This window comes from Gallus gallus, chromosome 5 (assembly GCF_016699485.2).
Source record: "Gallus gallus isolate bGalGal1 chromosome 5, bGalGal1.mat.broiler.GRCg7b, whole genome shotgun sequence".
Classification (NCBI taxonomy): Eukaryota; Metazoa; Chordata; class Aves; order Galliformes; family Phasianidae; genus Gallus; species Gallus gallus.
Window position 1 is genome coordinate 28,626,787 of NC_052536.1, and position 15,605 is coordinate 28,642,391.

The window sequence follows — 15,605 nt, forward strand, 5'->3', positions numbered from 1 at the left end:
TTAAGAGCATGAGACACCAAACAGATACGTTATATGAACAACACTGGAGACAGAGAGCGTGTTCCTGTGACATTTTAGGGACTGCTTAGGGCTCACTCAGGATCATGCTGTTTCTGTTCAGAGAAGCAATATCAAGCAGTAGACACAAATCTGAAGAGAACGTGCATCTTATGTAAGCTAAGGCCTATATTAAATCAAGACATAAAAATTAATGTCAAATAGTTTGTGCTTAACCTCTAACGTACATTTCTAACCTGTGCTAACAGAATCCAAGAGGGATGTGTAAGACACAAAAAGTGTCCAGGAACACTACTTGGTTAGAGCAAAAATTTTACTACTTCTGTTACTGACTGTGAACAAGATCTTTATTTGTTTGAAGGAAAATCTTAACAAATCCCAAAATGTCCTGGAAAATATTATGCAGTTTGAGAAGTAGATGATGTAAATAAAGGCAGAGTGAATAAATTTTATTTCCAGAGAGACATAAGCAGAGGAGATTCCTGCTGCCCTTCACCCTTGCTACAGAAATGGGAATTATTTATGTAGCATATTGAACATCATTAAAAGAATAAATTCTTATTGAAAAGAATTATGAAAACTTTAACCAATGTGAAAGAGATCCTTTGTATTTGCTTTCAATTTTTCTCCCTCTTTTATTCCCCATCTTTTCAGGGCATTACTAGAAAAGGAATAACTTGGCAACCTGGCAGCCCTGTTTTCTCTGCCACCTAAAAATGATACTAACTGCTTGGCTCACACATGTACCTGTTACTAAAAACTGTTATTTGTTTAAAAGCATTAGTATGAGAGGAGGATAAATTTTAAAAGTATAACTTAATTGATGTGTATATGTGTGAATACATGTATATGCAGGTGTTTATAATTTTAAACTCTTACTGGCTTTATGTTGAATATGAATTAATAGCAGGCCAACGCGAAAAATAATTTATAGTATTATCTTTCATGTGTAACACTGTAACTGTACACAGATAACCTGCATTTGTTAAAGAGCATTCACTGGTAAAACAAGCCAAATACTCTCCTTGAATTCCTTCCTTTGCAATACCTTACTTGGAGCTTTGAGGATCTTGTTTACTGTGAAACTGTCCTGCTGCCTTTCGGTCTTATTTTGGTACAGTCTCATACCTTGGCAATTTGACTGATCAATCAGCCACAGAAGTAAGTGTTAGATGTCTGAGTTACATTCTGCCTAACTGGTGTTAAGACTCTTTCAACTTCTTGCTCATTTCAGTTCAACTGTCTTTTTAAGCTGCTGCCAATCACATGAGCTAAAAATACAGAAGTGATATATAAAACTCTTGTCCTCGAGCACAGTATAAATTATTCCCTAACCCTTGGCATACAGTAACAAGATTGACATTTTAAAATAAGTTTCATTTCTATTAGAAGCTTTGTCTTTTAAATAAAATTTCAACTGATTTCTTATTTCTCTTCCCTGACCCAGCAACAGCCAATTCCAATGCACCACGAAAACAACCCAATTTTCAAATTACTGCAAACATGGAAACTATTTTCCTTGAATAGTGTAAACGTTGAAGAGATTTTGTGAGTTTTAAAAGAATTTTTTTTGTTCAAATATGACCAAACAACATCGATAAGTTAAACACGTAGCAGTTATGAAATATTATATCAATATTATGTGTGTAGCCCTTATTTTTCTTTGGACATGTAGGTATTATGATGTCATTATAATTCATTTCTGTAGCACTTCTACATAAGACATGATAAGGCTATTTCACTGTAATCTTCCTGTTCAAAAAGTGGTTTCATGTGCTACTTATTAAACACTATCCAAACCGTTCTGAATGGGGAATTATTGAAGACTTTATAGATTTCTGTGGCGTACGTTCTTCTAAAATAATAAACTTCCCCATACACATGAAGAAATTTATTTTTATAAAATCTCCGTGAGGCTGAGGGATGATTTTACTCTACAAACACAAAACTGAGACATAGAGACATCCAGACTAAATTTAACTTGACATGCCTACAGCTGGATTTATTTCAGAATGCAAAGCCCCTGAGCTGCTATTTATTTCAACTGTATTTGGAGTGCTCAGTATACGTAAAAATCCTTCGGTACATGTTTCATGAAGGACACAGAGAAAATGAGTAACTCCAAAAATGATTTAAGAAGGTTTTCCAGCATAAAGCTCAAAGTCTGCATGAATACGGAGACAGAGAATGCAATAAAATCTTCCCTGGTACCCACCCAGGGATTTCTGGTACAGCACCGTGCTTGCTCTTCCAACAGCCAACTGTATCACCTGAACTGAAAGGAGGAGAAATGCACTCCTCATTTACCCCATCTGCTACATCTGGGAAGCACAATTCAGTTTTATTATTGAGATATTGTCAATATCTAAAAATGTATTGGTAGGGAAGGGACAAGGTCTGTTGGGCGCTTTGATTTTCCACTGTTTTTCTACCTGGTCTGAGGCCTATGGATCTTGACCCTTTTGATCCAAGGTCTTTGGGATTTAAAAAAGCATAATTTTGCTGAATTTCAAAGGATTTTGAATCAAACTTGCAATTCCTAAAAAAGCATAAGACCTATGTTTGATGCTTACAGTCCAGCTTCCTGAAGCTGACTACTGAGGTAATGTCCTTTCCATTTCTATTAGAAAAAATGAACACATGAACAGCAACAATAAAATTAAAACAATGACGCGCTTTAAAAGCCACCAGACAATGAATTTTTGGGGGTCCAGAGTCCACAAGAAGGGCATCAACCATTTTCTTCTGTTCTTAAAGCATCTTTAAAGTTAAATTTCAGCTTCTCCATGGGTGTTTGAAAGCAATTTTGTTTGGGCATTTTACTTATCATTCTACGATGAATGGTTGAACAACATTTTTAATTCTATGAGTTGGAGCAAAGTATTCATTTTCCCACATGACTCTACATTAATAAAAACGTTCTTGGTACAGACATGCTTTAATGCTGTAGAACTGCTCTCTTTTGTGGCTTTCAAAGAAAATTAAAACACTATCAACATACAACATTGAATTTAATGACAGGATGTTTGAAATCTGTGTCAATCTTTGTATTCAATTGCATACATATCCAGCATCTACAAATGGGAAATGCTTTTTAGGAAATCACTTTTTAAATTTCAGTGAGTAGCCATTTAGCATCACATGTGACAAAGAACTAAAATTTGCCCTACAAAGAAAGCATGTTTCCCACGGTTATGTAAAATAACATGATGGCTTTTTGCATGAATTAATTCATGTTAATGATGTTGCTTAAGTTTCCCATTTTTATTTGAGCTAGGAGCATCAAATTTGAAGGGCTTTGGGTATAAGAGGAAGAGTTAATAAGAAAAGGTGATGAAAATCTTACATATGGTGTTCTTCATAGTCCCTGATGTATACAGTCATCAGACAAAACCTCAGACTTCTACACCTTCAAATATAAAAAAGAATACCGTTCTTTTAAATTAAGATTCAAACTAAGCAGATGTGAGGAAAACAAAGCTTCAATCTGTGAATTTATCTTCTGAGCAGCAAATTGCCAGTAGAGCAGCTTCAGTGAAGAGCTATGTTTCTGCTTGTCTGCTGAAGCAGAAACACTCACTGTACTCCTCTGAGAAGAATCCTTAAAATGAAGTAAGAATCCTCATGGATGAACAACCTGATTTCAGAGAGTTCATAAGCCATGGAAAGGAGATGGGAACAGAGCAAACGCTGAACTGAGAACTGTCAAACACAAGTTAGTAATTCTTTTTGAAAGCAATCAGAAATATGAAATCACTGGGAACAGGATCTGCATTTAGGATTTTGCTTTAAGCTGCAAAGGCTCAAAAGGATGAGATTCCTTTAGTGCTGTCTCAAATTTGGCAGTCCAAATTGCAAGGTCCAGCACCACACAATCATCAGCCTCCCCCCTGCCGCTGTGTGCCTGGCACATCGGGCTGAGAACAGAACATTTATTTGGCTGGGCTTCCCGCAGCACTGAATCTTGGAAACTGGTAGAAAAAAAAGGGATATGACAACACTGTGAGTAACGACACTCCTTCCCTCCAGCTCTTACATGAAAAGCAGTATGTTAATTAGGCTTAGCAAAAACTTGTTTCCAAGTTACAAAACTGTATCTTAAAAAATGGAAAATATGGGAATAATGTAGGGAGCACTTATGGGAATCCACCAACATTTAGGCTATACATTACTGACAGTCTTGTACATATCCAAATTGATTTCCATCTGTTAAAAACAGATGCTGTCCACTAGAGACACACGTACATTGGATCACGCTTAAAGCACTTACATCAGTGGATTCTCCCAAAGTCGAACCAGCAATGTAACAGAAACTACAATTCACTTTGATTTGATTATCTAGGCTAATTTTCCAGAAATTCTCTTACAGAAGCTGACTCCAAAGAGTTGGAGCTGTTGGGAGAGGAACCAAGAGAGCAGCTGCAATGAGAGCTACTACTAGTCTAACAGAATAAATGAATGACTAGCTTCTGAAACAACCATTTAAGTGGTAAAATACAAATAAATGGTAAGCATTCTATGCTGGTGAGCAGCTTGTGTCTGAATTGTTTTAAAAAATATTGCATTCATAGCTCTCTGACTTAACCTAACTGGATTACACATCTCTGCCATAAGGCGGGATGCAAGGAGAAGGGAAAAATTCACAAATGGGAATTTAACACTGAAACATAAACACCTGCCTTATGCAGAAAAAAAAAAAAAAACCAAAGAACTTCAAAGTTCAAGTAGAGAAGGATGGAAATTATTTATGAATTACCTGATTTTCATAATATAGAGATATATAGAATATTATCTGGAATATATCTGTGATTTTATTATTCAATTTCTTAGTGCCTCTACTTCCTGACCCCTGAATTTTACATATTCTCCCTTTGACAAACACAGAGTGGGCAAGCATTTTACCAGAATAAAAATAAACCAAAAAAATTAAAAAATTGATAGGTTGAGTAGGTAAGTTTTAAAGCAATATCTTTAATAGGAAATATATCTCTCAAAAGAACAGTTTTAACCACTGTTCTGAATGTTATACAGTTCTCTCTGTAAAGGAACCCATTGCTTGGAGTGAATTTAGAAGTACAGAACAGAGCAAGTGCAAATCTTCTATTTTTTTCCACAGAAATCACAAGGGAAGTACTATGTACAGTGAAGCCATAAGATTAAGTAAAACATTGACACTATTTTGAATGTAGAAATTACTGATGGTTCCAATGCAAGATGCAGTATAGTGGATGAACAAATATATTGCATTTAAAGCTCAACTACAAATAAAGGAGCAGGCTTTTAAATTAAATTTAAAAATGAATTCTACTGTAATTATCTAAGACAACATTAATTGAAGTTACTCGTTTATACCTTGATAAAGATAATAGCTGTAATGAACTTTCCTTCCTGATGTAAAGTGAAGTTTTCCTATACCTTCATACCTGAGCTGTCACAAATGTATTTCTTTAAATGCCATCTAGTTCTCATAGCAAGAATGATTCTCTTTGCTGGTATGGCAGAAAGAATGCTATATAGGATACTTGTGCATAAAAGGAATGAAGAAAGGAACAGTACAGCTGTTTTCAATGGACAAGAATATTAGATCACTGGCTTTTCTAACAGTTTTGCATTTTAATGTTTCCTGAGGAAACCAGGTTTCTCTAAAACTCAGAATTCTACTCCATTTGTTTTTTCCTAAGCCCAGAGGGGAAGTACCACTATCAGCAAAGCAAAATGGAACAGAAAAAAATGTAATTTAAAAAATATCAAGTACCAAATAGAAAGCTTTGAACTCTTGTTCACGTCTAAAAGAGAAATACTTACAAATTCTAATCTTATTTAAAAACTCACCATTCCATTAGCAACTGCGAAAACATAATACAGAAAAAGAGGACTGGATTGTAGCAGTGTAATTGCACAAAACCCCAAAGGATCAGCATATCCTTATTGACTCTGCTGTGTTCATTTCTGAGCTGCAGATACCACAGAGACATAGAGGCATACTTTCTCTTTATGACAGTTTTCTTCTTTCCAAGCTGAAGATCTTGTCAAAGAGCACTACTGAGAACTCTATGGAGTTTATAAAGCAGTGGGGTGGGAAACCCAAATTTAATGAAGCAGTTCTTCTTCAATGCATTAGTATTTTTATGTCATGGTTAGAATCCAATTCTCTCTCTGCTGGGTTTCTGTTTGAAAGCAGAGAATGGAGAGGAACTGGTTATATTTACCTCACTTTGTCTCCCCTACCCAAGGTATAGTCTTAATTGCCGAAGAACAATCTGTGTTTATGTCATGAGAATGATCTTATGTTGGAGAAAATAAAGGCACAGCTCCACTCTTTGGGGTCACGACATTCCACATCCTTGCTCAATTTATATACTTGCTTAAATTAGGTCACCCTCTGACTGCAGTTGCTACATGAAGTGACAAAACCACCCATTTTCTGATCAAAATTCACTATACTGCAACAACAATAATGATATCTTCAGTGGATATAAAGATTGAAGTTTAAAAAAGAAGAAGTAAACAGAAAGAAATTCCTGTTCCAGATATGACTATGCATTGCTATCTTTGTTTGTAAATTCACTATTTGTCTGACACATTTACTTCAAAGAAGTGGAAGTTAATTGATATAAAAACTATGAACTTTGAGTTGCACCTGTCAAGACCGTTTAGTATACACTTAAAGTATAAGACAAGGGCATAAACACTGAATACAAAACTAACCTAATAAAGTAATCAATAACAAAACCATATAATTTACTCATAATAAGCGAAAGCCTAAAGACCACGTATGATGTTTCGAATGCATTTTTATTCCTTAGAATTATTTCATACTTTTCTTCCTGTTATTCTAATAATTTTCAAAAACAGTGCTAGAAACAGAATTTCATTGACCTGAAATTCAAGTGTCAGACATTTTGGGTGGATTTTCATTTAGAATTTTCCTTTCAATTAGGGTATATTCATAATTATATTAAAAAAGCAACAAACTGTTATATAAACATTCTATGGTGCCTAAGGATTGAACGGAGACCTTTTCAGTTATTTGACAATTGCACACTCAATTATTGCAGATAAATGTATTCTTTCAAACTTTTTATCTGTCAAATTGCTGCTGAAAATCTGTAGTTTATAGGATCAGAATAAATTAACTCAAAAATTATATTAATTAGTTAGCAGCCCAGGGAGAATTACCACTGAAAAATGAGTAAGAGAACCAATTCAAAAGAAGCTGCAGCACAAAGAAGCTGGCATACAACCTCAGTGCAAGAGAGCCAGAAAAGCCTTCTGGAAGTGCTGGATGCAGAATTTGCAGATAGGCAGCAAACACGAAGTGCTGGCCTTATCACACACACCTTAAGCTTGCGCTTGAATCTGACTGCCAAAAGTAGTCCCCTCTGCCCTTAAGACAGAAATGGTATCTCCATCAAACCTATTGTGCAGTGCAGTGTATAAATATTTTCTGTAAATACTGACATAGATGTTTAAAATCTTCTACCTAAAACTGAATTCTAGATTCTATGATGGTGGTAAATGCCTGAAAGTCAGAAGTGCAATTCCCAGTCTTGTAGCACTGCCTTCTTTACAATGGAGCCTAATTAGAAAGGAGGAATAGACTCTCATCTGTCTTTAGCTGGAAAGAACAAGACTCGGTTATTTACAGAGTTGTGCAGTATATACTGTATAGAAAACTTTTATCTAGAACACTTAAGAATCTTCCTGCAGTCTTTGCATGGACTTCTGAAGTTGTGAACTCAACAGATAAACTACGTATTGCAGGAAACAGAACCTCCTCTTCTCTGAATACTTTGAGTACTTAATTCCTTGTATTGGTACCTCTGTTCTTGTATTACCAGGTAAGGTACAGAAGTCTCTGTTGTTAAGTATACAATCAAATCCCATTAATCATTATACAGCCAATACATACTCCAAAACTATTTTTCTGTAAATAATTTACTTGTTGGAGAGAAAAATAGCATAGAAATTTGCAGATCTTTTGTAACACAAGCCATTCAATAAGCCTAAATAAAACAGATATCGTTCCCTTTGCAAATCATTCTTTCTTTTTTTTTTTTAAGAGAAAAAAGGGGATAGCTCTTTAATAGCATTTCACTGCCACTATACTTTCAACCAGCAGATCAGTAGGTTTCCTTCATCAAGCTTTTAGCCAAACACGCAGCACATGCAGAAGCCAGAGGAGAGGGAGAGAAAGAAAGAGAGAGAGAGATTGATGCCGGTAATAAAAAGTCTGAGATACAAATAAATACAAAAAATGGGGCTACTGCATAATAGCACCTATGTGTAACTTCATAAATTAGGAGACTACAGAACTTCTTTGATTGGTCAGTCAGTTTTACATTTTTATGAACAGTATTTTTAAGAAAGAAGCTGAACTCGATGAACATCTAAAAATGTAAGTGACACTGATCGGATCTAATTCATTTCTTAAGTGACCTACTGATATTTAAATAAAATGTACTGTGTTTTGTAACAACTGGATAAGGAGTAAATTACAGATACATAATACACATACTACACTGTACAACTGCTAATTTGGCACCATTCCTAATTAATACTTCCACTTTTAGAAGGATCATTTAAGTACTACTGGTAACACAAAAATTACAAGCATGAAGCTAACGGGTTTTCAGGAAAAGAGGGAAAAACTATTGCATCTTGTGAATTTCAAAGGGAATATGAATTTAGATTACGCTGTTACACCATTTTAGAGCATTAAAGCTCTCCCTTGCAACATGAGAATCTCTTTTTAAAGAAATTCACTTTGCTTTAATAAACTAAAATCAGAGACAACTTCTCATTCTATTTAAGTGGAATTGCTCAGGTTCTTACTGAGAGTAGGGAGGAGGTTACTACAACTATTCTATAGCGTCCAGAGTTCAGCAAAGTGTGGAAATCTTTCTGTTACTAAAGGTAAGCATACATTTTTAAAAAACCTCTCTGCCCATTCCTTTCAAATTAACATCAGTTGATCACATCCATAGTTTTACCAGTGTAATCTGGTGACAATAAAAAGGAATCAGTAATAAAAGATGCTTTTCTAATTATTGGACTCTGAGAAGAAAAACGGCCTCTACAAAAATGTTTCAGTGAAGAAAATCAGGAAGCAAATCCTACCTCAAATTCTTCACAGTGCAGAATGCACAGATCCCAACTTCGTCTTTTGATGGAAGATCTTTTATTTCTTCAATTAAAGATCTTGTAAGTAACAGCATAACAAATTCCCTGATAGTAAAACTCACTTTCCTTTTTGGCTACCTCACTTCTAGAATTGCCAGTGCATCCAATTCCAGAGCTTTTCTCAAAAACTAGAACTAGAAGCAAATTTCTTAAGTTAAATCTACAATGTCTCTTTCAGAAAAACAGATTTTCTTGCCTTCTTATATCTTCAAATAGCTATAACTGTAAGACATCTTCAGTTTCAACCAATTTGTTTATGTGGATCTGTGATCAGCTCAAACAGACTGTTCCAAAATGCATAGGATGTTATTTTGCCACCAAACAACAATGTATTCATGTTTTCTTGCACCTTCAGTTTAAAAGAAGGCAGTTGATGTTTCATAAGCATAAACTGATCAGCTGGAAAACTTTTTAACTGCATCACAAGATCTGCCACACAGCCAGATTATCTGTTTTTTAGATATTCATATCTTCCCTTTGAATAGAATATAAAGAATGAATTTTTTGTCATTCTCACAGTGCCACGTTGATCTTCAGCTAGCAGACTCCACACTGCAAATCACGGAAGGCTTGTTTTGTGAACAGAGTTCACTAAGTTTTTGTATACCTTATATTCCTGTTCCCTTTTTCAGTTGAGGCAGAATCAAACTATTCCAAGGTGACACATCAGTAATACAGTCTGATAGCTCTGGAGAAGGCAAGATAGTTTTTGGAATCCAATCAAGCTGGACAGCTATACATACTGACCACTAAAGAAAACGCATTGGCTCAGATTTCAGAGTGGTGCCTTCAGAAAGGAAAAGGACAAATGGCTTCGAAGTTGCAGGCAAAGCAAGAATACAGTTTCTCTGGAAGTGGCACACTTCCTGCATAATCTCAGAGTACGTTGAGGACTTTTTGCAGTAGAGAACTATCAGAGTGGGAATCTTCAGAAACAAAGCAACATCAAGCTTTTCTTAAAAAAATTCATACTGACCATTCAGAAGAATGACTGGTCAAGTGGAGTTGGTAGCTGCCTTGCATCTGTAAGCACTAAATTTCATTTCTTGCTCCCTGCCTTGGTACGTGTGAATGGCATTAATATATTCCACATTGCTGTTTTAATGTTAACCATGATGAAAAAGCAAGGCTTTCATAGAAAATGGTAATTAGGCTCAAATTGCTGAATACACAACACGTGCTTTTAAGAACTGATACTTGATCATCTTTAAAACAAGTTGTCTGCTGTTGAAGCCAGACTGCAATTATTTGTCTTTAACAGAAAAACTGTTGAGCATCATCTTACAAACTTTTAATATTTTGTCTGGTCATTCACTGAAACTAGAAAACAACTTTTTAATAATAACGATAAAGGTTATTGCTAGGAGTCATTGTTTGAAAAGCCGCATCTGTAGAGAATAAATCAGATGTGTATCAGTAAGGTACTGCTTACACACAGCTCATCCTAAATAGGATGTGCTCCCGATTAAGAGTAGGAGAGCTCCTTTTTTTATGATGCTCATCAACAGAACATTAATATCAGGACTAGGACTCGTCCAACAGTATGAGATAGGGTGAACTGCACTCTTTTTAGGAGATCTTGTCAACTTTAATGGATTCTTTTAAAATACAAAGTAAATGAACTCTATGTGTTCAGGATTCCTTTAATATTACTGAAAACCTCAAGTCCACCTTTTTGATACTCATCCACTATTTACCTGTAAGTTGAAGCCTAATCCTTACATAGTTGGTCATGGTACTAATTCGACAATATTTTATAAATTCTGACTTTATCCTATTATTCATATCTTTCCCCTGAAAAAGGAGTGAAAAGCCAGTCTTAAATAATCTATATGTTTTTTCATCCTAATTACAATTAAACGTATCTTTCTTTTAAAATCTTGCTAAGTTGGTACTATGCCTTTTATTATAGAAAGCTATAGTGAAGTTGATATGGAAATTTTTAGAAGATGTGCATTTTGGGAAGGCAGTGGACGAAGACAGAGTTTTTGGAAACAACGATACATTTCAGATACTCCTATGCAACCTACATTTAGACAAATAACTAACTATAATATAATGGTCATTTCTACAGAGCCCCTCCACTTTCATTGCTTCTTGCAGTCTGGACATCTGTAAGTCTATCATAAAAGCATTCTCATTTTAATGTAAGCGATAATTAAGGATGCTTTAATTATATAATTTCTGTTTGTATGCTAAGTATTAGTTGCCTAGCTTGACTATATATCATGGTGGTCCCAGACTGGTACAGTGATTTTAAAACCATGCTGAACATGGCTGCAGGTTGATCATGCAATTTCTGCCCCCGCAAGCTGATTTTTCCCCATTTGTGCACAGTGCAATGCAAAAAAAAAGAAAAAACTAAATAAAGCCAAAGAAGTGTGATGGCAGAGCAGGTCGACTGTGTGAGAGAACACGTGCAAAGTATACCTCAGAAACACTATAGGTGGATGAGCACGAAGGGAGCCGAGCCTGGTTGTGCAGTGGGGAAAAGAAAACATTGTTAAAAAAGAAATGGTGGCACAGTCAGGGTCTTAGAAGGTTTTCTGTATAGGTGGTTCCAGCACTGAGACAGTAGCAGAGGGTTCATTAAGTTTCTGTGACCAGCTATTTCAGAAATTCCAAATTTATGCCTTTTAAGGTGGAAGCTTCTTAAAAGGAAAAAAATAAAAGATTTTGCATGTATGAAATAATTAAGCCTAAAGATTAATTTGAATTGTCAATTCTCCCTCCTCTATCTAATTCATAATGTGAAGAGAAAGCTATTCTTCGGACAGTAAGGTATTCTAAAATGAAGCTTTACCAGCCTCTTCCATTTGACACTATTGGTTTTATTCCAACTCTGCAAAGGAAAAATGTGAAAATATATTAGAGGCCCTTTTCTTCCCTGTATTCCTCTGTGTTTCAGTTGCTCAGAACCAGATCTTTGGCAGTAGGGGTCTCTAAGCAATATCAACAGTTGTGACTCTGAAGGGATAGCGCACTCTGTCAAAAGCTTTCAACACAGACACAAGTTAAGTGACAGGACTACAGTTTTACTGATTGCTTTGGGAACGCTTTGCTTATAAAAGATACTCATTTTTCAATACCAGTAAGTCACTTTTAGATCAGAAATAAATTTTTAAAAGCATCCAATTATTTATAGATTTCTAACTAACGTAAGTCCAAAAATCTTTTCTTTGCTTGAAAATATTTCATGTTTAAATTACAGAGTAGTCTGGATTTTTCCTTTTCCTTAACTTCTGTTAGATTAATGATCTGATCACAACTGGCTGGGAACACTAAAACCAGCCTAATAAATGAAATTTAAAGACATGGTTCCTACAAACGCATTAAAAATCTCCTCTTGATTTTTTTAAAGGTAAAAAAATGAATTATCAGAAGCCCTTAAAAACCCTTCTTAGACTTCAACAAACCTGCTATTCACACAGCACATCAGGTACAGTTACGGTAAAGAACCCAGCAAGAATTTTCACAGAAATTGCTGACTTGAGTATTATGATGGACTGAGCAGAGAAAATAACATTCATAAAAAGCCCCCCCGTGAACGTTCTGCAATCTCAAATGTTTATTCCACAATTCTTCACTAAAATGTAAGACACCACTTTCAGGAAAATTTTACATTCACAGTGGTCCTCATTACATGTTTTATCTATAGTTGTTCCTCCTTCAGTGACAATTTCTTAGTTCTCTCACTGCAAATATTTTTGTTCCTTTCCAGTGTCCTGTACATATTTCATTTGCTCTGACTACATAACATTACTCATGAAATGAGTGACTTCATGATGTTTGTACACACTCAGAGCTTTCTTCATTTGATTTTTTATTTTCATTTTCTTAAATCAGAATATGGCATAGTGAGATGGTTTTCAGGATTAAGTCACAACCAGAAAATTAATTCAGAAAACAAACAAAACAGAAGAAAAAGAGAACTCCTTTCAAACAAATACAACGCCTGTCTCTAGACAGACAAGGCTGAAAGCTTTCTAGGAAATTTAAGGTATGCTGTTGCTTTGAACAGGGGCTGTGCTATCCACCTATAATTTTTAGAAGACTGCCTAAGCAAGATTCTCATCAATGATGTCCACCCATTGATCCCTTGTTTTGTCTTGCAATAGCGTGGCAAAAGAAAATCCCCTAGCCTCAGTTTTGAAGGTGAGGATTCAAAGAATGCAGTAATAATAAGAAATAACACAGCACCATTTTTTTAAGTATCAGCAACTAAATAAGAGAAACCAGCAATGATATGAGCTTTGGAATTTTTTTTTAATTTGGAAGAATTTGGCTTATCTTACCTATTCCTCACACTAATTTACAAGGGGTACGTAAAGTAGTTTCATACATCTCTTATCTTCCTTTGGATGTTTACTATAAGGAGACTGCGATTCCTCTGTGATCTAATTAACCATATTTTCATTAATATCTATCTAAATCTTAACATTTAACTTAGGGCTTTTTCCTCTTAGTATTTAATCACTTCAAAACATTCCTTTCTTTCTTGGTTCATAGTTCCAGTTTAACAGAGGTGAATTGTAATTTGAGCTGCAAACATCCAAGCTAAGGGGGACGGAATTTACGCCACTCACAGAAATTCCCCCACTGTGATAATTACTTTTAAAAGAGCTATGCTCATGTACACCAGCTGAGAACCTGGTTCAAAGGCTGCAAGAGCAATCTGTTATTTGTCTGAAGGCCTTGACTCACATCTTTAATAATTGAATATTATGACCCGGAACAAAAGCCCCATAAATGCAATTCTTCATCACGATCAAAGAAGGCAGGTACTTAAAGTAAGTCAGAATAAAACATGCAGGAGATTGCAGATTTTGTGAGGCACAATTCTGGAAAATGATGATCCAGGTTTCATTAAAGATCATCTATGGACAGAATTTGGCTTCTGCTGTGAATTCTGAGAACATTTTTCATGGTCAGAAACAGAATCTTTGATTTGGAATGATGATAGTTGAGAGCCTACATTTAGATTTAGATTTTTTTTTCCTGATTGGTTTTCCACAATATATTTCTGCAGAATTAAAACCTGTATTTAAAATATGAGGGCTATCCTGAAAATAATGCCTCCTATTTTATGATGTTGGCCCATATCAACAGAGGTGGATGCTAGAGATATGGCAGCAGAATCCCACCAATATTCCATTACATGTTGTTGCCATGTGACAGATGGTAGCAGAGGGGCAGACTGACAAAATGGCGTCTGACATGGAAGTGCAAATGAAGCAAAGGCGTGGCAATGAATTCTCTGTGTGGAAAAAAATGGCATCCATTGACATTCATGGACACTTGGTGAACAATAATGGAGACCAAATAGTGGATGTGAGCACAGTGAGGCAGTGGGTGCTGCATTTCAACAGTGGTGACAGCAACGTGAAAGACAAACCATGTTCCAGACAGCCATGCACAACTGTCACACCACAAAATGAAGTCTTGTTATCAGCTCATCCATGTAGTAAATCACTGGATTATGACCAGGGAACTGTGTAAAGAGCTGAATATGGGCATCAATGAGTTAGAAACAACCGTGGTAATATCAGAATATTGCAAAGTTTGTGCTGATCATGAGACATGGTGTCACCACTACAAGTTGGAGTCAAAACGACAGTCCATGGAATGGTGATGTGAATTACCCACTGAAGTAAAAGTTCAAGACGCAGCCCTCAGCGGGTAAAGTGATGAGGACTGTCTTTTGGGATAGGTAAGGGATGATCCATCTGAATTTCCTGGAAACTGAACAGACCATCAACCCTGACAGCTACATCGTGACACTGGCTATGGTGAAGGCTCAAACTTCCAGAGTCAGGCCAGAGAAGAAGACAACCTTTCTCTTGCAATGCGACAATACCAGCCCCTGTACCAGTTTGAAGACTGGAGCACGTTGCCAATCTCGACTGTACGGCCCTACTAAACCCACTGTATAGTTTGGATTTGGCACCTTCTGACTTCCAACTGCTCAGGCCAATGAAAGATGGATTGAGTGAGCAACTTTTCCCAAGCAACAACACCATCATAGCATCCAGGTCATTTCCACTGGTGCAGATTTTAAAGAGCACAGCATGTAGGCCCTGGTTGATTGCTAGTGAAAATGCACAGCTAATGGTGGTGACTATGCTGAAAAACAGCATTTTATAGCTGAGAATTTGTTCTATCAAACAGTGTTATTGTGATCTTTGTATCTGTTGGAGTTTCCATAGAAATAAATAGGAGGCATTACTTTCAGAGTGACCTATGTATAGTTTAGCCTGCACATTTACAAACAAACAAAAACAAAACAAAAAACAAAAGAAACCTTCAAAATACAGATTGAAGCACTACTGTTCTGTTCAATCTCTGCTGAACTTCCCCATGCTTTCAGTAATGTATCAATTCTAAGCAGATGTTATGAGCTCTAA

At 35.9% G+C, this 15,605-nt stretch overlaps 1 protein-coding gene across 32 annotated transcripts in view; it reads right to left on the reverse strand.

The window, feature by feature from the left end:
* Positions 1-15,605, reverse strand: part of GPHN (gephyrin) — a 266,028-nt gene that overhangs the window by 57,068 nt on the left and 193,355 nt on the right. For 18 of the 32 annotated variants that reach the window (XM_015287544.4, XM_015287536.4, XM_015287540.4 and 15 more), the window contains one exon: positions 11,632-11,673. The exons of the other annotated variants lie outside the window; for them this stretch is intronic. In XM_015287544.4, coding sequence (XP_015143030.1) covers positions 11,632-11,673 — 42 coding nt within the window. The remainder of the gene's footprint in view (positions 1-11,631; positions 11,674-15,605) is intronic. 32 annotated transcript variants of the gene reach the window in all.